General features: G+C 42.4%; 1 protein-coding gene and 1 long non-coding RNA gene across 3 annotated transcripts in view; both read right to left on the reverse strand.

Moving 5' to 3' along the window:
* Positions 1-14,283, reverse strand: part of LOC121554022 — a 124,420-nt gene extending 110,137 nt beyond the window's left edge. The window contains exon 1 of the long non-coding RNA XR_005997611.1: positions 13,605-14,283. This is a non-coding gene — a long non-coding RNA (uncharacterized LOC121554022). The remainder of the gene's footprint in view (positions 1-13,604) is intronic.
* Positions 14,284-17,767: 3,484 nt separating this feature from the next.
* Positions 17,768-21,789, reverse strand: part of LOC121554025 (rho guanine nucleotide exchange factor 7) — a 29,288-nt gene continuing 25,266 nt past the window's right edge. For both annotated transcript variants that reach the window (XM_041867473.1, XM_041867467.1), the window contains 3 exons: positions 19,899-20,001; positions 19,499-19,553; positions 17,768-19,335 (listed from right to left, as the gene is read on the reverse strand). In XM_041867473.1, the coding sequence (XP_041723407.1) occupies positions 19,213-19,335; positions 19,499-19,553; positions 19,899-20,001 (281 nt within the window). In that variant the 3' untranslated portion in view covers positions 17,768-19,212. The remainder of the gene's footprint in view (positions 19,336-19,498; positions 19,554-19,898; positions 20,002-21,789) is intronic.

Here is a 21,789-nt window from a genome sequence, read left to right on the forward strand (position 1 = left end):
GTACTACATTCGCCAAAATACGACGTATACAAGCAGTGGACATTATTTCCGTGCTTTTAGGGCCCATAATGCAATTCTTCCGAAAATGGGCGTGGCTTCATAACATTTTCAGATTTGAAGAAAATGGCGGAAAATATGCAGCCGAAGTCCAACGATAGCAGATACAAATTCATTGCTTTAACAAATTATCACAAATGTTAAGAAAATGTTGAGCAATGTAATAAAGTAATAACTTTTCAAATAAGTTACGTTACACGTTATGTTGGCTGACAATTTGTTACCTACGCTAGCCTTACGAACCACATAGCATATAATTACAGCAGTTGCTTGTATGTACCGGTATGTTAGCTAGCTACCTAATGTTAGTTGGCTACTAATACATTGAACTTGCCAGTATATTAACTATATGCTATCTAACTAACTACCCAATGTTTATTAACTTGATAATTCACGTCATTCTTAGCTAAGTGGTTTTAGTCGTTGTGTGTTCTCAATGGACATTGTTAATGAAGTTGTAAGACGTCTAGCCAGTAATTTGTTAGGCTAACAAGCTAGCAACAGGTTGCATAGCAACAGCATCAACTTCCGGTAGACAGTCGAAGCGCTAGTACACTCAACTGAAAGGATACCGTTAGTTTACAGTATACTAAAATGAACTAATAGTATATAGTATGTAGTATATACTCATTAAGTATGTAGTATACAGTATGTTAGTATGGGTATTCGAACACAGCTATGGTCTTAAGGTGAACCTTGCCCCTGAGGGAACATTGTTTGGATGTTCAGAGAGAAAGACAGAGAGAGACAGAGCGAGAGAGAGAGAGAGAGAGAGAGAGAGAGAGAGAGAGAGAGAGAGAGAGAGGGATAGAGCGCGCGAGAGAGAGTAGAGAAATTAAAAATGAGAGGGAGAGAAGAGAGTGGGAGAGAGAGACAGATAGATAGAGGAGAGAGGGAGAGAGAAAGAACAAGCAGAAGCAGGAGAGCATGCACTGCAGTCACCTTGGTAACATTACCCCTACCCACAACCACCCTGATATAAACCACAAACAAATAGACAAACTATATAGGCAGTAAAAGTGATTGACAGATGGAGACAAAGTGAAGGAGGGGGGTGAGGAAAGAGAAAGAATGAGACAAAGGCAGAAAGAGAGAGTGAAAGAGAGAGAGATAGCACATTCTATTGTGAAACAAAAAGCAATGAACATGGAGCTCCCATGGGTCAGCTAGCAATGTCACCTCCCACAGGGTCCTTCAGGGTCAGCAGAGACGCACGGCTGGCCAACACACTGCCTGTCTACAAACCACACACAACAAGGTCACACCTGACCACAGAAAGGGAGAGAGAGGGGGAGAGAGTGAGAAAGGGAGAGAGAGAGAGAAAGTGGAGCTGTGTCAGAGAGGAAGTAGAGAAAAGCTAGAGGTAGAAAGGACAAGGAAGTTAGAGGAGATGCTGAAAGTGAATTGGATGAAGGAGAGACTACACACAACAACAAACCCCAAAACGTATTCCAAAATGTATTCTATTTCCAAGAACACACACACACTCACCCCTCCCCCACAAACACCAACTACCAGTGTATTTGTCCCACTGTTATTTGTCCCACTGCATGGTATTGTGCTGACTTGTGTATGGCGAGGGTTCAGGAGAACGTCAAGACAATCTCACAGCACCCAAACACACACAATCTCCCAGCACCCCCCCCACAGATTTGTACAGGCGTCTGTAGTTATTTCTGGCCCTCTGTGTGGCCTTATCACATGTAAAATATATGAAATAATTAAATAAGATGATTTTCAAATAAATACAAATATGACAAAGCTGTAAAACATTATCCTAAATATAAACCATCAACTTAGTGAATACCATTGGTGTTTAACATGAGGGTTTCAACATGAAATATGCTTTATATTTTTTTACTTACTTATTTTACTATGTCAGTCTGTATTTGTTGCCAATGCTTCAGCATCAAACTGGTGGCAGTTGTGACATATTGATATAGTAAAATAAATACACAGTGGGGAGAACAAGTATTTGATACACTGCCGATTTTGCAGGTTTTCTTACTTACAAAGCATGTAGAGGTCTATAATTTTTATCATAGGTACACTTCAAATGTGAGAGACAGAATCTAAAACAAAAATCCAGAAAATCACATTGTATGATTTTTAAGTAATTAATTTGCACTTTATTGCATGACATAAGTATTTGATCACCTACCAACCAGTAAGAATTCCGGCTCTCACAGACCTGTTAGTTTTTCTTTAAGAAGCGCTCCTGTTCTCTACTCATTACCTGTATTAACTGCACCTGTTTGAACTCGTTACCTGTATAAAAGTCACCTGTCCACACACTCAATCAAACAGACTCCAACCTCTCCACAATGTCCAAGACCAGAGAGCTGTGTAAGGACATCAGGGATAAAATTGTAGACCTGCACAAGGCTGGGATGGGCTACAGGACAATAGGCAAGCAGCTTGGTGAGAAGGCAACAACTGTTGGCGCAATTATTAGAAAATGGAAGAAGTTCAAGATGACGGTCAATCACCCTCGGTCTGGGGCTCCATGCAAGATCTCACCTCGTGGGACATCAATTATCACGAGGAAGGTGAGGGATCAGCCCAGAACTACACGGCAGGACCTGGTCAATGACCTGAAGAGAGCTGGGACCACAGTCTCAAAGAAAACCATTAGTAACACACTACGCCGTCATGGATTAAAATCCTGCAGCGCATGCAAGGTCCCCCTGCTCAAGCCAGTGCATGTCCAGGCCCGTCTGAAGTTTGCCAATGACCATCTGGATGATCCAGAGGAGGAATGGGAGAAGGTAATGTGGTCTGATGAGACAAAAATATAGCTTTTTGGTCTAAACTCCACTCGCCGTGTTTGGAGGAAGAAGAAGGATGAGTACAACCCCAAGAACACCATCCGAAACCTGGTCAAGACCTACAGGAAACGTATGATCTCTGTAATTGCAAACAAAGGTTCCTGTACCAAATATTAAGTTCTGCTTTTCTGATGTATCAAATACTTATGTCATGCAATAAAATGCAAATTAATTACTTAAAAATCATACAATGTGATTTTCTGGATTTTTGTTTTAGATTCCGTCTCTCACAGTTGAAGTGTACCTATCATAAAAATTACAGACCTCTACATGCTTTGTAAGTAGGAAAACCTGCAAAATTGGCAGTGTATCAAATACTTGTTCTCCCCACTGTATATATGTCATGCTGAAACCCTCATATTAAACACACAAGGTATTAACTAAGTTGGTGGTTTATATTTAGGATAATGTTTTACAGCTTTGTCATTCTATTTTTTTTTTATCATCTTATTTAATAATGTAATATATTTTACACATGATAAGGCCACACAAAGGGACAGAGATAATTACAGACACCTGTGATAATCTGAAGTACTCAAAAAGGCCACTAGATGTCTTGTGATAGATTACATAAAATCCTTGAAAGTACCAAAATTCTGGTAGTTTACTGGTAAAATTAGAACGTTTCCAGTAATATATCCTCCCTTTGTAACTCTATTTGCAACCCTACACACAGAACGTTAACACATTACCACAGTCACACATGGACCTCTGTAGCTCAGCTGGTAGAGCACGGCGCTTGTAACGCCAAGGTAGTGGGTTCGATCCCCGGGACCACCCATACACAAAAATGTATGCACGCATGACTGTAAGTCGCTTTGGATAAAAGCGTCTGCTAAATGGCATATTATATTATTATTATAAACACACACTTCCCTTTTCTCATTAACAAGCTAATTATACAAAACAACTTTCTCTAATCATAAACTAATCTGACGCAGAACAACAGAAACACAGCTGATTGGTTGAGGATTACAGGTGATGATTGTAATTACTCATATTTATTTCATCCGCTTTAGTAAAGTTGATTAAGAACCAACAATATTCTAAGACAACAACATTGTCAAAGGTTCTGATAATTTTGTTACTTTTGTCCATTCTAGAATAGCCATTAAAGTTCTGCGATACCCACGCGGATATAATTTAAGATTGGGGCCCTAGAGACCACCTTCCAACTAAGCCTTCACACCAGTGGGGACCCGTCAATGTGTTGCCTGTTTTGATCCCCACCTGTTCAGCTAAAAATAAAATAAATATATTTTTTAAAATGTGTTGCCTGTTTTGCATGTTATTTTGGCATTAATACGTGTCACATATCAGTTTGCAAACAATGTAAAAACAATAATTATTGAGTTAATAAATGCGCATACAAAAATTGTCTTATTTTGCTTTCTTGAGTAAGGCAGCTCCAAAATGCAGGTGTTTCAGCCTAGCTCAGTGCTTTCTGTGGTGGTGGAGCAGCCAGCGGAAAATACACAGTGTAGGGGTTGGTAATGTTATCTAGTTGCGCCGTGATTGGCTCAGTGTTCTGTCACTCATGGGGACACTAAATTACTGCAAAATCTACGGGAGAGCTCGAAAATTCAAGCCCCTTGGGTGCTGCCATAGAGTTACATTAGAAGTGCCCATCCAAGAAGGCTCAAGGTCATTGGCCACAGATAAAATGACGTCAAATCACGTTAAATCTACCGTAGCTTTGATTGGACTGATCATGTCAACATCATACTTTCAAAATCTAAGCTAACAAGCTAGACAAGCAGTCATCATCATGAATCACGTCGACAATCTACTGGCAAATCCTTTTCAAACCTTGTCATATGAAGAGAAATTATACATAAAACGCATCAGTGCTCATTGGCCATTGGACATAAACATTACACAACAAGTTGGAAATCGCAAATTCAACAATGCAAGCGTTGCAAAGCAATCACTAGCCTGTTATTCAGTGGAGTGGGTGTGTGGTCCAAGTATGGGTTTAAGGGTCTCTTTTCCAAGCTTAAAAGGATAAACATTTCTGCTGTCAATCCAGCATGACTTCTGCCGCGTTCAAAACAACTGGAAACTCAGAACTGGGAGATCTCAGACTTCAGTGAGTTCAAGACAACTGGGAACTCAGAAAAAAAACTAGCTTTGACTGGGAAAATACGTTTTGAACGGTCATCCAACTCGGAATTCCAAATCGGGAACTCGGGCCTCTTTCTCGAGCTCCGACCTGAAGATCACTGACATCATGATTCAACCTTGTTTTTGTCCGAGTTCCCAGTTGTCATGAAAGCACCATCAATCCAGAGAATGCCAGACTTTGATGACAAAGTCTGATGACAAAATTTGCCCACAAGGACCGCAGCGCCACCTTCCTGTTCAAGTGAGCACAGCACAACAAGGTGAGTCCAAAAATGTATTGTATGCTGCTGCATTAATTATGTAATTTGGCAGGGAGATATGCATACTGTAGCTAAGAAAGTAATACTAAGTGTATGTTGTGTAGTATGCTGTTAGTAGCCCATGTGCCTCACCCTAATAATTTGGTCCCTTTCCCCCTCATAATTTAGCCTACAGTTCTGACTTGGTGATGCACATGTAGCCTATAGCCTGTTTTAGAGAAATGTCATCATCGAATATTGTAAGAGCTTTCATTGTCTGCTTATATGCCCCCTTTATTTATCCTATGGTTCTGACTTGGTGTACAGGGAGAATACTGTAAGAATGGCCCATGTTCTGAATTCTGTCGCTGTACATTTCAAAAGTGCTGAACAAAGTTATATTGACTACGTCCGTCCTAGCTCGCTCATTAATGTCTTAATCGAAATTACGGATTGCCCCTTATCTGCTCGTCGTCCCCATATGCCATAGTTTGTACATCTCAATTGTCAGTAGAAACCACATTTGTTTAAGCAAGTCAGCCATATCAGCTATGTTTTTTTTAAAGGCAGTAAATGAGGCCGAATGAACTGTTTTGCTGCCAGACAAGGCTCCGCTGATAGCCAGGTGTAGCAGTGGTAGGGTGTTGGGACTGCTGTTGGGACTCTGCTGTTGGGACAGCTTTATGTAGGCCCTAACAGTTTGTGGGCATTGTTTGTCACCGTTAAAGTGCAATTAATGTATTGTTTAGTTTTGTGTTGTGTTGTGTAGTGGCTTTGTTGGCATGTATCTAAAAATATTTTGGGGAGTTTGCCCCACCAAGATTTACCTGCTAAAATTGCCACTGATTGTTTGTCATTCTCTTCATAGCTTGTCTTGTCCTACTGGGATGTGAGAGCACTCTGCCACTTCAGGCTCCGCTGATAGCCAGGAGTAGAAGTGCTAAGGATTCACTCCACGTTGCTGAAAAGAAAGCTCTGCTGTTGGGACAGCTTTATGTAGGCCCTAACAGTTTGTGGGCACCATTTGTCATCGTTATAGTGCAACTAATGTATTGTTTAGTGTTGTGTTGTGTTGTGTAGTGGCTTTGCTGGCATGCATCTAAACATAGTTTTTTGAGTTTGCCCCACCAAGATTTACATGCTAAAATCGCCACTGCTTCACACTATAGCCCTACCTCAGAACGCTAACCAGGGTTATGTTGAGTTCATTATATAGCAAGTAGCCTTACATTTTTACATTTACATTTTAGTCATTTAGCAGACGCTCTTATCCAGAGCGACTTACAGTTAGTGAGTGCATACATTATTATTTTTTATTATTTTTTATTTATTTTTTCCATACTGGCCCCCCGTGGGAATCGAACCCACAACCCTGGCGTTGCAAACGCCATGCTCTACCAACTGAGCTACATCCCTGCCGGCCATTCCCTCCCCTACCCTGGACGACGCTGGGCCAATTGTGCGCCGCCCCATGGGTCTCCCGGTCGCGGCCGGCTACGACAGAGCCTCAGAACGCTAACCAGGGTAGTGTTGAGTTCAGTATATAGCAAGTAGCCCTATCTCAGAACGCTAACCAGGGTAGTGTTGAGTTCATTATATAGCAAGTAGCCCTACCTCAGAATGCTAACCAGGTTAGTGTTGAGTTCATTATATAGCAAGTAGCCCTACCTCAGAATGCTAACCAGGTTAGTGTTGAGTTCATTATATAGCAAGTAGCCCTACCTCAGAATGCTAACTAGGGTTGAGTTCAGTATATAGCAAGTCTGACAGATTCAGTCTGATCACGCGCACCTCTTTATACTGCAGACTGTCTATTGCGCCTTGCTCACGCCTTGCCCACGACAGACACACACAAACACACACACACAACCCAGACAAAAAGGATGCCCCGCTGAGAGAGAAAGAGCCCCAGTTCTCCATCAACAGCAGACTAGATAAACACAATGGATTGAGCACACCACAAAAGACTGAGCACATCCAAATAACCCTCCACCTCAACCATCACTACTGCATTTATCTGCTCATAAACATAGAGATCAATAAATTCTCTGGGAACACACGTATTTTCTCATGAAATTACAGCTCTGGGGACGAGAGACAGCATTACAGGATAGGTCAAATACACTAACCTCTCCTCTCCATGGCAACAGTTTTTCGCAACAACAAAAAAACACTCTCCCTGTGTTTGTTTGGTTGGCTGTGTGTATGTGTGTGTGTGTCCTTAACAGTGTGTGTGACAACCCCGCTATCTCAGCGTCTGTATTAGCATAGCAGAGGCACAGCTTTGTTTTACCATGACCTGTATAATCAGTGTCACATTAGCAACACAACAAATCAAATACTGGTGTGTCTGCCCCGTAACTCCCCTCACCTCTCGCTCTCTCTCTCTCACACACACACACACACACACACACACACACACACACACACACACACACACACACACGTGCCCCCAGCTGTCTGCCATGCTGTGTCAATCTGATGCTAATTAATATGATAACTAATACCTATTACACCACAGAGAGGTTCAGGCTCACTAATTTGATTTGCCTTTAAAAAGGGAGGAGAGGGAGAAGGATAAATAAATTACCAATGAGGAGGTGCCATGAGCCAATACTCAGCTGTAGGGTAGCTACTCTGTTCCATCACTCTGGTCGTACCATCATGGCTTCTATCACAGCTGTTTAGGATGAGGACTTATTATGAGTGAAGCAAGAATGAAGAATATGCACACTACAATATATGATAAACATGAACTTCCACAAACATAAATACACACGCGCACACACACGCACTTTCTCTCCCTCTCCTTTCTGATACTCCTTCAATGCGGCATTGCTAACTACTTTAATGTAACGGAGGAAGTCTTCATCATGGGCTTGTGTTTCCCTCTACTGCTGCATCTCAACTCATCATAGAAGACGAAAGAGAGAGACGACGAAAGGAAGGAAGAAATAGAGAAAAGGGGATCGAAATAAAAAGAAAGAAAGGAAGGAAGAGAGAGAAGACTGAGGAGACAGATGGGAAAATAACAGAAAGGAATGAATGGAGAGAGAGAGAGAGAGAGAGATAAAAAATGAGAGGTGTGTAGTGTAGAAGGCCCAGCTGACATTATAAAGCTGGTGAGTGTATGAGTCGTGGTGATTAGCCAGATCTTACTAATCAATGACACATTCACATGGCTGCCTGCTCCGTTGCTAACCCCAATACACACTAATTGGTCTATTCCTGGCTTAACATGGAGACGCTGCCTTCCACTTCAAAGCAAGCTCTCTCTCTCTCTCACACACACACACACACAATCTGCATGCATACACTCATACATATCTGGTGAAGAGCATGCTGCATATATTTTCTTAAAAGGTCAAATTGATTCTGATTCAATTTGTGAGTGGATGAGGACCAATGGATACCGCCGCGTCTGTACTAACAATAAGGAGAGAATGGGATCCCACTATGGACCAATCACACGACAGAATCTGGACGGGGAAAAACTCACAGATTTAATTTAAGTTTGTTGAGTGTTTAGATAATGCAGGCTAATGTAATACTGTGCTGTGTGGGTCCAACAGGCTGCACCACATAGCAACAGCGCCACCAACCTCTCAGACCAGAAACGTCATGCTTTAACACACGTATGGTTCAAATCTGCATTACATTAGACCTACACTATTATTATTAGATTATAAATATTATACCTTTGAAATATGAACTTAAACATACAGATGTGTCAATATTTGCAGAATGTAAACAAATATTTAGGTATTTTGGGGATAAAAATAAAAAACTAATCAAATGGTCACACTTTATTTGGATTTGACATCTGTAGATGCTTTACAGATGGTCATACTATCAACAATCTATATGTTGATAAGCAACTGCTTGTTAAGGTTACGGTTAGGTTTAAGTGTAGAATAAGGGTTAGGATAAGGGTTAGGGTAAGTAGATAGTTAGTTGAAATGTTACTGGTAGTCTGTAGCATCTGCAGATGAACTATCCAAATAAAGTGTTACCACTACTACTACCATACAACAGTTGGAACAGGGATGTGAAATATTACATAAGTGTGAGAGTTTCTCATTGGAGAGGGCGTTTTAGTCATCACACACATACACTAGGGTCACACATAGGGTACATTTCTCTCTCAGTGAGTGCTGGGAGCGAGCAGCACTTCTAGCTGAGAGGAGGACAAGAGGAGAGCTCACTTAAACACATGACCAGTACTACCCAAATATGATTGTGTGTAGGGGTGTGTGTGTCTGTGTGTGTGCGCACATGTGTTTACTGTGAAGCCATTTGTAGTAAACAACAATGCAATTACTCTTTTAACCAGAGTGAGTGAGTGAGTGAGTGAGTGAGTGAGTGAGTGAGTGAGTGAGTGAGTGAGTGAGTGAGTGAGTGAGTGAGTGAGAGAGAGAGAGGAGTACTTGACACATTAGAAAGAACTAACAAAAAAACAGAGCAAAATGGCAGAATACCTGACCACTGTGACTGACCCTAAATTAAGGAACACTTTGACTATGTGAGCATAGCCTTGTGAGCATAGTCTTGCTATTGAGAGAGGCCGCCGTAGGCAGAACTGTCTCTCAAGAGAAGACAGGCTATGTGCACACTGCCCACAAAATGAGGTGGAAACTGAGCTGCACTTCCTAACCTCCTGCCAAATGTATGACCATATTAGAGACACATATTTCAGATTACACAGACCCACAAAGAATTTGATCAACTCATCTATCTATTAGGTGAAGTACCACAGTGTGCCATCACAGCAACAACATTTGTGACCTTCTGCCACAAGAAAAGGGCAACCAGTGAAGCACAAACAACATTGTAAATATAAACTATATTTATCTGTCTATTTATTTTCCCTTTCATACTTCAACTATTTGCATATCATTACAACACTATATAGCCATAATATAACGTTTGAAATGTCTCTTTTATTTTGAAACCTTTGTGAGTGTAATGTTTACTGTTCATTATTTATTTAAGTTTTGTTTATTATCTATTGCACTTGCTTTGGCAATGTAAACATGTTTCCCAAGCCAATAAAGCCCTTTGAATTGAATTAAGAGGCAGAGAGTGAGATCCTCACCCACTGTCTCTCCAGCCACTCTTAACACATATTTACTACTGAGTGTACAAACATCCCTGACAAACACAACCTGACTATCATTCAAATGTCAACGCAAATTGCAGGGTCTGTTTTTCTGAATGGCTGGCGTTATCTGGCCGTAATGGTGGCAAGGAGTGGGTGTTCAAGAAGAACCGTTTATGTACAGTAAATTTCAATGTCATATTTATTGTACATAATGTTATCTACAAAAAATCTACATACAAAATGTTGGGGAAAAAAGAGGAGTTAGCGCTTTAGTAAAACACACACACACGCACACACAGAGGCTAACAATATTATCGTTCCGTATCACTAACTCAGCAGATCTCACTCACGTCACCCCCGATAACACACACACACCTCTATGTGTGTCCTGTCAATAGGACGTGAAGGGGTTTGGCACTAATAGAGATAAGAGAGAGAAGGGTGAGGATGGGAAAATATAAAGGGGGGGGGGACACACACACACACACACACACGACATAAAGGAGCACACACACACACAGGCCTGTCTGTTGTGCCACTGCCAATACCTCACAAGATTAATACTGTCCTGGGTCAATTCTAGTTGGAATTGGAATGTAGGGTTAAATTAAATTCTGATTCTATTCTGCTGCCCTTTCCTACTCTATTAGCCTAATCCATAAAAAATTGAATGTTCGTGTGTGTGTAGGTGCAGGGGTCTCCACTATGTTGAATGACTATAATTATTGTACTGTAATTTAACTTCACGGCCTCACTGATTTCCATGCAGCAAGATGGTTCACAATAAGGTAGAAGACTTTTAAACATGCAAACACAGTCACCCACCCACACACACACACACACCTAGTGAGTGTATGTGTAGAATATAATGGCTGGACCCCGGTCTGTCTGTGTGTCTGTATCTGGATAGGTCGGCTGACATTTGGACACCTGTCAATCAAGTCTTTCAATGAGCCAGCAGCGGGAAACGAGGTACTGGGGGTCAGAGACTCACGGCGTTGCCATGGCAACGGCTTCAAGGAAGTTCATAGCCCGCTGGGACGTTGCCATAACCCTGCCGCAGTGTGTGTGTGTATCTCTGTGTGTGTGTGTGTGTATCTGTGTGGGTGTGTGTGTGTGTATCTGTGTGGGTGTGTGTGTGTGTGTGTTGTGTGTATCTGTGTGGGTGTGTGTGTGGTGTCTTGCCTCCATTGTGTTCAGTAAGTCAGGGGTCTTAGGTGAGCTATCCTCTTCCCCTCGTCCCCTCTCTCACTTTGACCCAGGCAGTTTAGCCTCTCCTTCCCTCCCTCCCAACCTTACTCCCCTTACGAAGAGCTGGCCAAGGAAGAGGAAGGACCTGCAGGACGTCACAGCACCCAGAAAGGTCCACTTAACCCTCTGCGCCCTCCCTCCCTCCCTCTCTCCCTCCATCTCCATCCATCACTCTCGCTAGACAATCTTTTTCTGTCTCTAATTGTCATACAGTTCTCACAGGTTTGTCATTCTTCCCCTCCACTGTTTTATCCTCTCTCCCTCTACTCCCCCCCCTCACTAAAATTGTGCTGCAAGCATAGTTGTTAGGAGGATGTTGTAGGCATGAAAATTGGACTGTGTACTGAAAGGTGGGATGTGTGTGGAAGAGGGTGTGGGTGGTAGAACCATAGGGGTACAAATGCCTGAATTATCCCACACTGGGGTTCACATGGACAGCATGCACTCAACCACACACAGAAGAGATGAACACACACACACACCCATAACCCGGTAACTACAGCTTACACTGTTGGAGGGCCGTTTATGACATGAATAGAGAATACATGTAGTATTCTCAGGCAGGGTGTGTGTGTGTGTGTGTGTGTCACAGGAGGTTGGTGGCACCTTCGTTGGGGAGGATGGGCTCGTGGTAATGGCTGGAGCAGAATAAGTGGAATGGTATCAAATGCACCAAACACATGGTTTCCATGTGTTTGATGCCATTCCATTGGTGCCGTTCCAGCCATTATTATGAGCCGTCCTCTCCTCAGCAGCCTCCTGTGGTGTGTGTGTGTTGGAGGCCTTCATGGAGGGATAAGTGGAATAGAACAACTCTGTGATAAGTGTTCAGTAAACAGGTCAGTGTTTGTGGCTCACATATTATGTTCAACACACACACACAAACACACACAACCAAACACACACACACACACACACACACATACACACACAGGTAGCTCGGGTACTCTGTCCCTTTATGAGAGTCTTACTGTATCTCCAGTGTTAGTCAAATCTGCTGCTAATGGCTGTTTGATTTGGATTAACATGGTTCATTACTCCAATGTACCAACACTGCCAGACTCATTACACACACACACACTCCTCTGTCCAACTTTCCCTCTCTCCCCCACTCCTCCCTCCATCCCCATCCGTGGACAAGGCCTCTCTCTCCGGCTGGATTGGAGTAATTCTGGGGATAATTTTTTTATAATCTCCCACAAAGGTTTCGGAGTGCTGCCACCCCGTTTGCCCAGTGCCTGATTATCAGCCTCGCTGTGCCAACCACTTCTGCTGACCGCTGTCACGCACACATGCTTCCAGGCACAAACACACAAACACATTTCAAGCCTGCCAACCATTCCTACTGACTGATTCTAAGCAGTCAGCTGCATACAAATAAACACACACACACTATGTCGTGAGGAGTCGCTAACAGGATGTTTATGGGGTTTGATTGCCACCTAGTGGTTGAATTTACAAAATTCTCATTCTACACTCCTAGAAGGTTTTAAATTGAATGCTATGGATTTCATTTATTGACCAACACTGCCATCTAGTGCCAAGATAGTGTTACTACATGAATGGCTTCAGATACAAATCTAGGATCAGCGTACACTCCTCAAGTCCTAATCATAACCATTAGGGTGTGACATGTACATACATAGATAAGATAAAGTTTGATCTAACTTCAACTCACACACACACACTGGCTGTTTAAAGACATACTCAGATGTCACATGTCACTCACACGTAGAACCCTTAGATTCTTTATTCTGGACCGCAATATGTTGCTCTCTTCTCCTCTCCTCCAGTAATGAAAGGTACAGTCACTGGGGTCTCTCTATTTCTTTCAGCTGCATACCACTTTCAAAAACACTCTTCTCCTCTCTGCATCCAGGGAGAAAAGGTAGAGTGAAAATTATCTCTGTAACTAAAGTACGCAGATCTAATAAACTGAAGAAACTGAAAGCACATCCACAGTTGCAGGGAACACTAAATACCATGGGGAAAGAAGAGACATACCTGCAGAATTTGGATGCTCCGCTCCCATTGCTCCGTTCCCATTTCAATCAAAGAGTTATTTTCAGATTGAATTCCACCTGATATTCTTAGTGAGAGAAGTATCCCGTCAGTGATTGAGTCACTGAAGATTCTTGAATTGAGTGAGTCACATTCCAAAGCAAGGAAAAACAGGTCCAGTTAAAAGCACCTCATCAGCTCTCCTGCCTCTCCCTTTTACCCTCTCAGTTTGCGCTGACAGACTACACTCAGCCACAGAGCTCACTCTGCCATAAAGTTGTGCAGAGAGAGAGAGAGTGAAGTGGAGAGAGAGACAGAGAGAGAAAGAAAGAAAGAGAGTGGCAGAGAGAGAATATAACACTGCCAGCAAGTACTGACCAACCACCAGCTCACAAATCTGTAATCTATTGAGCTTTCTGAGTCAAATCTGTCCTTCTGTTCTGACTCCTCCACCCTCCTCCTCTAATCCAGCCACACACCATCTTCCCCACTCCCCCTCTCTGCTCTACACTCTATATAATCTAGTACTGCACCATTATCCTATTGCATCTTTCAGTCCTCTCTCCCCTCAACTCCTGACTGAGTCAATGTCTGCTGTTGCCTACAGGCACTCTCTGCCCATCCCTCTCTCTGTCCCCATCTTCATCTGTCACTCCTTTCCCCATATTTCCTATAATTCCTATCATTTCTCTGCCATCTCTTTCCCATCGCTCTTCTCTTCCTATCCTTATATACTCTCCACCAGTGTTCTGCTGCCTTCTCTGCGTCTCCAGCAGACTGCATGTATTATTATCCCCACAATGGCCTCAGCTTATTGTTTATGAATTACCAGCGCTGCAGGCCAAACAAAGGCTATTTTCATAAAGAAACCTCCATTTCATTTCAGCTCCAATTAGATAGGAGGCTAAAGAATGGAAGTGGACCGGCCACGGCCTCTAAGGATGGCAGGCCCCATTCAGAGCCATTCAATGGGGCCTTATTGCTTTCCTTGACAAAGGGAGCACGTGGATGGGCTTTCAGACTAAAACACACAGAGTAGAAATGACTGAGAAGAGAAGACAGTCTCCTGTACAAAAACAAACCTTTAAAGGGAAGGACAGCATCTTCGCTTATCCTTCCATCCATCAATTTATCCTTCCGTTTTTTCTCTTTCTTCTTTTTGGTGTGTGTATACTGGCCTGGAATTGAATGACAGACAGTTGAAAGAGCGAGGGAGAGAAAGGAGGAGAGAAAAAGAAAGCGCAGCTCAGGTCTTCACAATACATGTCAACTCTAAATGATCACTGGCCGTTGAATAGACAGAGAGGAGAGGAAAGTGTGCGTGTGTGTAAGTGTGTGTGTGTGCTCCCACAGCTGATTGACTTACAGCTTTGAAAACAGAGAGAGAGAGAGAGAGAAAGAAAGAAAGAAGGCACGAGCGAGCGAGAGACACCTTGATGCTTTTACAGAACTCTACAATAGTCAAGGGCACATTGTGGAGCTGTCAGTGACAAGCTGTCACTTTTTCTCTAAGTAAACAGAGGGAGACAGAAAGAAAGAAAGAAAGAAAGAAAGAAAGAAAGAAAGAAAGAAAGAAAGAAAGAAAGAAAGAAAGAAAGAAAGAAGAAAGAAAGAAAGAAAGAAAGAAAGAAAGAAAGAAAGAAAGAAAGAAAGAAAGAAAGAAAGAAAGAAAGAAAGAAAGAAAGAAAGAAAGAAAGAAAGAAAGAAAGAAAGAAAGAAAGAAAGAAAGAAAGAAAGAAAGAAAGAAAGAAAGAAAGAAAGAAAGAAAGAAAGAAAGAAAGAAAGAAAGAAAGAAAGAAAGAAAGAAAGAAAGAAAGAAAGAAAGAAAGAAAGAAAGAAAGAAAGAAAGAAAGAAAGAAAGAAAGAAAGAAAGAAAGAAAGAAAGAAAGAAAGAAAGAAAGAAAGAAAGAAAGAAAGAAAGAAAGAAAGAAAGAAAGAAAGAAAGAAAGAAAGAAAGAAAGAAAGAAAGAAAGAAAGAAAGAAAGAAAGAAAGAAAGAGAGCGTGCAATTGGCATGCTGACTGCAGGAATGTCCACCAGAACTGTTGCCAGATAATGTAATGTTCATTTCTCTACTATAAACTGCCTCTGGCCTCACAAACGCAGACCACGTGTGACCATGCCAGCCCAGGACCTCCACATCCGGCTTCTTCACCTGCGGGATCGTCTGAGACCAGCCACTGGACAGCTGATGAAACTGGGTTTGCGCAACCAAAGAATTTCTGCACAATCTGTCAGAAACCGTCTCAGGGAAGCCCATCTGCGTGCTAGTCGTCCTCACCAGGGTCTTGACCTGACTGCAGTTCGGCATCGTAACCGACGTTAGTGGGCAAATACTCACCTTCGATGGCCACTGGCACACTGGAGAAGTGTTCTCTTCAAGGATGAATCCCGGTTTCAAATGTACTGGGCAGATAGATGGCAGACAGCGTGTATGGCGCCGTGTGGGAGAGCGGTTTGCTGATGTCAATGTTGTGAATCGAGTGTCCCATGGTGGCGGTGGGGTTATGGTATGGGCAGGCATAAGCTACAGACAACGAAAACATTTTATCAACGGCAATATGAATGCACAGAGATACCATGACAAGATCCTGAGGCCCATTGTCATGCCATTCATCCGCCGCCATCAACCCCTGGTTTCAGCATGATGATGCACGGCCCCATGTCACAAGGATCTTTACAGAATTCCTGGAAGCTGAAAATGTCCCAGTTCTTCCATGGCCTGCATACTCACCAAACATGTCACCCATTGAGCATGTTTGGGATGCTCTGGATCGATGTGTACGACAGCGTGTTTCAGTTCCCGCCAATATCCAGCAACTTCACACAGCCATTGAAGAGGAGTGGGACAACATTCCACAGGCCACAATCAACAGCCTGATCAACTCTATGTGAAGGAGATGTGTTGTGCTGCCATAGGCAAATTGTGGTCACACCAGATACTGACTGGTTTTCTTTTTTAAAGGTATCTGTGACCAACAGATGCATATCTGTATTCCCAGTCATGTGAAATTCATAGATTAGGGCCTAATTTATTTATTTCAATTGACTGATTTCCTTATATGAACTGTAACTCAGTAAAATCTTTGAAATTGTTGCATGTTGCGTTTATATTTTTGTCCAGTGTAGAATAGAAAGTGAACCTGTATGTCTAGCATCAATCTGAGTGTTAGATCTGGGTGTTAGAGGATAAATCAGGGTTTTATGTTCCTTTGTATTTATGCAGGAATATTTCAACAGAAGACAAAGGGTGACTTTAGCCAGTACCAATCAGGGAACAAGGTGATGGCGGTACGTTGATAAAGGATGACATTTGAGCCTTTGAGGCGACACCAGCAGAATTAGAGCCTTTCCTTTAGAAAGCTTGTCACTTCGATAAGGTGGGATCTAATCACACACGCATACACACACACAAAAACACACAAACCTTCCTTGCCAAATGAGTGAGAGAGAAAGATGAAAATATTTTAATCACCCTATGCTTGTGGGCAGTGTGTGTGTGAGAGAGAACCAACCTTCCTTCCTTTGGATCATCATCATGGTTGTTGTAATTATCTTGCTCCCAAGCCTTCATATCACGTTACCTCATAAATACCTGTAGAATGTCATGTCCTGATCTCCCCCTTCAAATGTCATTCTTACCTTTCAACCAGACAGACTACAGCCTACCCTACACAACATGATCAGCTCTCCTAGAGGCCCCTAGCACCCAGCCTGTACTCAGACATGTTAGCTTGTGTTTATCAGAGAAGATTACGTCTCTGTGCCAAATGGCACCCTATTCCTTTTATAGTGCACTACTTTTGACTAGAGCCCAGAGTGCCATTTGGGACGCATGCATACTACATGTGGTCCTGTAGCATCACCCTGGTTCATTACCTGCTTGGTGACTCCAGATAAGCTGGGTGACAGAGAGGCTATGAGACACTGATACTAGTTTGAGATACAGAGAGATACACAGACATAGTAGCGGATGTGTGGTGAGCTTCCTGCTGCAAAGCGGCTAGCGTGGCATCACCTAGGTGGGTGTTGCACATTGGTGGTAGATTAGGTGTAAATGTAAAGCGCTTTGAGCACCTGGAAAAGTGCTACGTAAATCCAATTCCTCATCATCATCATCATCATCATCGTCTTCCTGCAGTACAAGGACGAGGGTTGGAGTCAACCTCCTAAAAACACATTTTATTTCATACCTCAGCAGTGTTCATATTTACATCAAAGCGTACCAATACCATTCAGTACCAATACCAGTCAGTACCAATATCATTACCAGTCAGTACTAATACCAGTCAGTACCAATATCAATACCAAATCAGTACTAATACCAGTCATTACCAATATCAATACCAGTCAGTACCAATATCAATACCAATCAGTACCAATACCAGTCAGTACCAATATCAATACTAGTCAGTACTAATACCAGTCAGTACCAATATCAATACCAGTCAGTACCAATATCAATACCAATCAGTACCAATACCAGTCAGTACCAATATCAATACCAGTCAGTACCAATATCAATACCAATCAGTACCAATACCAGTCAGTACCAATATCAATACCAGTCAGTACCAATACCAGTCAGTACCAATATCAATACCAATCAGTACCAATACCAGTCAGTACCAATATCAATACCAGTCAGTACCAATATCAATACCAGTCAGTACCAATATCAATACCAGTCAGTACTAATACCAGTCAGTACCAATATCAATACCAATCAGTACCAATACCAGTCAGTACCAATATCAATACCAATCAGTACCAATACCAGTCAGTACCAATATCATTACCAGTCAGTACCAATACCAATATCAATACCAGCCAGTACCAATACCAGTCAGTACCAATATTAGTACCAGCCAGTACCAATACCAGTCAGTACCAATATCAATACCAGCCAGTACCAATACCAGTCAGTACCAATATCAATACCAGCCAGTACCAATGCCAGAAGGTATCAATACCAGTCAGTACCAATACCATTATCAATACCAGCAAGTACCAATACCAGTCAGTACCAATATCAATACCAGCCAGTACCAATCCCAGAAGGTACCAATTACAGTCAGTACCAATACCAGCCAGTCCATTTCTGTACAAATCCCTTCTGACCCACCAATCAATGACCACACAAGGCCCAACCACAAGGCAGGCCGCCACAAGTCCAGGCCTTACACAGAAGACCACAAGACAATGGAAATATAAGACATCAAAATGGATAGATTTCATAGTAATTAAATAACAGTAGAGAAGAGGTGAATGAGTTGTTGTTTTTGTACAGTACCATTAGAGCTGTAATGCTTTGCTGAGTATCAGTTGTAAACAGAGACGGAGGGAGGGAGAGGGAAGACTCCAGGTCCATGTTGGTTTAGGGATGGATCCACAGACATTCCTCATTGTTATAGGTGGAGCCACAAGTTTTTCCTAGACATATGACCTGACCGGGAAAACCTCAGGGTCCTAGTTCAACACACACACACACAACCACGTATCTGCACGCAATCACTCATTCACACTCACAAACGTTTCTCCATCGCACACTAGCACACACCCACACACACACACACACACAATTCACTCTGACATGCACACACACACACACCTCATAAGTTAGTCTCGTCCCAGGTGGGGTCGTTCATACTCTTTAACACCCTCCTGACCACTTTCTCCAGATCTTTCCGTGCCCTCTGCTCCTCCTCCAGTGACCTCTTCATCTTCTTATTGTCCTGTTGAGGGGTCAAAGGTCAGTTTGAATATGCCACAAGCGTTCAGTTGTAGTTTGACTACTTCATCCGTCATACCAGTGTAATGTCAGGTGTCGTAAGCGGTCATGAGCTGTCATAGGCCTGTTATAAGCCAGTGTGATGGTGACACAGAGCAGACATTCACCTGTTTGAGCTCCTGTACCTCGTCCCTCAGGGCGTACACTACATCCTCCAGGCTCCTTCAACGCAACACACATGGTTAATACCATCCTAGAAGCAAATACATGACTATATATGGATGCGCACAGTACTGCACTAGTCTACATACTAACTAATACTTAATCGTTCAGAAACAGAAGCATTCTTATGAGAACACCATCTTCATTTGGGAATTTCCTCCAGCACATGATGACAGAAACTGTCAGGGGTTACCAAGATACTCATTCCTGACCAAAATTAAGAGGGGAGGAAGTGTGGGGAGGAAGGAAGAGGGGAGGAAGTGTGGGAGAGGAAGTGGGGATTAGGAGGAGGAGGATGAAGCAGAGGAAGGAGAAGAGAATGAGGACGGAAGGTGGAGGTCTTACTTCTCTCCGACCACAGTCTGTCCGTTGCTCATGGTCTCCTCCACGATGATCTTCTCCTCTCCAGGGATGATGACCTGCAGCCCTGTGTCCCTCCGCATCGCCCCTGTTCCAAACACAACACAACACGCTAGATACGCTGATCCAAGGTCAGTTTGGACTTCCAACCCCTAATGGCTGAGGTTAGAATAGTGGGAGGGTAACCTGATCCTAGATCTGTGCCTAAGCCAAGGGCAACTTCTACCCACAGCAGTTTAGCTAACATAAGTGAATGAGTTTCTGATTGGTGCTGATGTGTGATTGGCTACGTGGTAACGGAAGCAAAATGGACACAAAAAAGGACACAAACACAGGAGACCGTGGAGAGGCTGTGGGTTAGTTAGGCATGCACAGAACCAAGAGACACAACGACAGAGGAGACAGAGGAGCCATGTTGGTGAGGAAGAACAGAAGGAAGAAAAGAGAGGCTACATCCAGATCATCCTTATCCGTTCACCCCTCATTGGTTTTACCTCACCACACCACTGCCTGTTGCAGACCCAAAACAACAAGGATACAGCGTATATTCATGAGAGAAAAGACACCATTTTGTTTTCACATTTCCTGTTCCAATGGTTCAGCCTGGAGCCTTGTTGACAGTGACATCCAACACAGTGAAATAAGTTGTGCTTTTGACAAAACACCCAAAATACCAACAGCTAACAAATGACAGATTTATTCAAAACTCAATGATACAGCGTTTAGGAACTCTTGTCATATACGTCAATCTGTATATATATAACAAATACTCTGTAGGTGCTGTTTGTAGGTAGGTCAATCTGTATATATATAACAAATACTCTGTAGGTGCTGTTTGTAGGTAGGTCAATAGGTAAGACATTTTGATCACAGGTGTGGGACAGGTCATATACAGCATTGGAGCGCACAGAGGACACAGTTGGACATCGCAGTCACTTCACCCTGCCTCTCTGTTTTAGTTTTTTTCAACCCCAGAATACACTGCAGTCACAAAGTAGAACACAAAACATGAGGACAGTCATATTCTTAGCTCAAATACTCATATAACCACTGTTTGGCTTCTTATTTTGTTCCATTTACATCCACTATGTACAAAAAGGACACTATTTTTAGTTCATGTCCATCTGTCTTGATGAATAAGTATCGCACATGACTGCTCCTGCAAGACTAGGTTTCTCTTTCTGTTGACACTATCTGAACACTGAAATGGTAGATTTACACTATGGATGAGCTGTACTGTACAGGCACACTTCATATCTATGGCAAGCATAATTACTAGGCTACATCATACAGTATGACGTCATACACACACACACTGGGGTTAGTAGACCTGTAAGGGGGGTACAGTAACAGAACTGTTCATATTGAACACATTTCAATGCTCTGCCACAGAGATTGTGCAAAAATGTATCCCAAAAACCCATGCTCAATATCCAGTGTAAACTAAACTTTAGTGATACCATTTCATCAAATGTAGAGAGAGAGAGAGACCGACTAAGTTCACCAAATCAGTTGTAAACATTTACATACACAGTGAAATTAAATAATAAAAATCACATACCTCATACAAAATAATTTATAAACAATAAACAAATAATCTTTATAAATATATAAATAACATAAACCAGTATATTCCATATATTGTTACAATAACGGTGGGGAGAGAGGACTGATTTGAAGTGGACAGTAAAATAGGGGTTTGTAATGTGATACTAGGAAATACTTTGTCACAAAAATAGTTCTTATTAGCGCATGGAAGAGCAAGGTAGGAAATGTGGTGAAGGATATTGGTGTTGTTTGAAACAAAGGTTTCCTACTTGGGATATAGAGACTGGACCTGCCAGGTTTGATGACACTGGCATTGAAGACAGTTAGC

The sequence above is a fragment of the Coregonus clupeaformis genome, chromosome 23 (genome assembly GCF_020615455.1).
Source record: "Coregonus clupeaformis isolate EN_2021a chromosome 23, ASM2061545v1, whole genome shotgun sequence".
In the NCBI taxonomy this organism is placed as follows: Eukaryota; Metazoa; Chordata; class Actinopteri; order Salmoniformes; family Salmonidae; genus Coregonus; species Coregonus clupeaformis.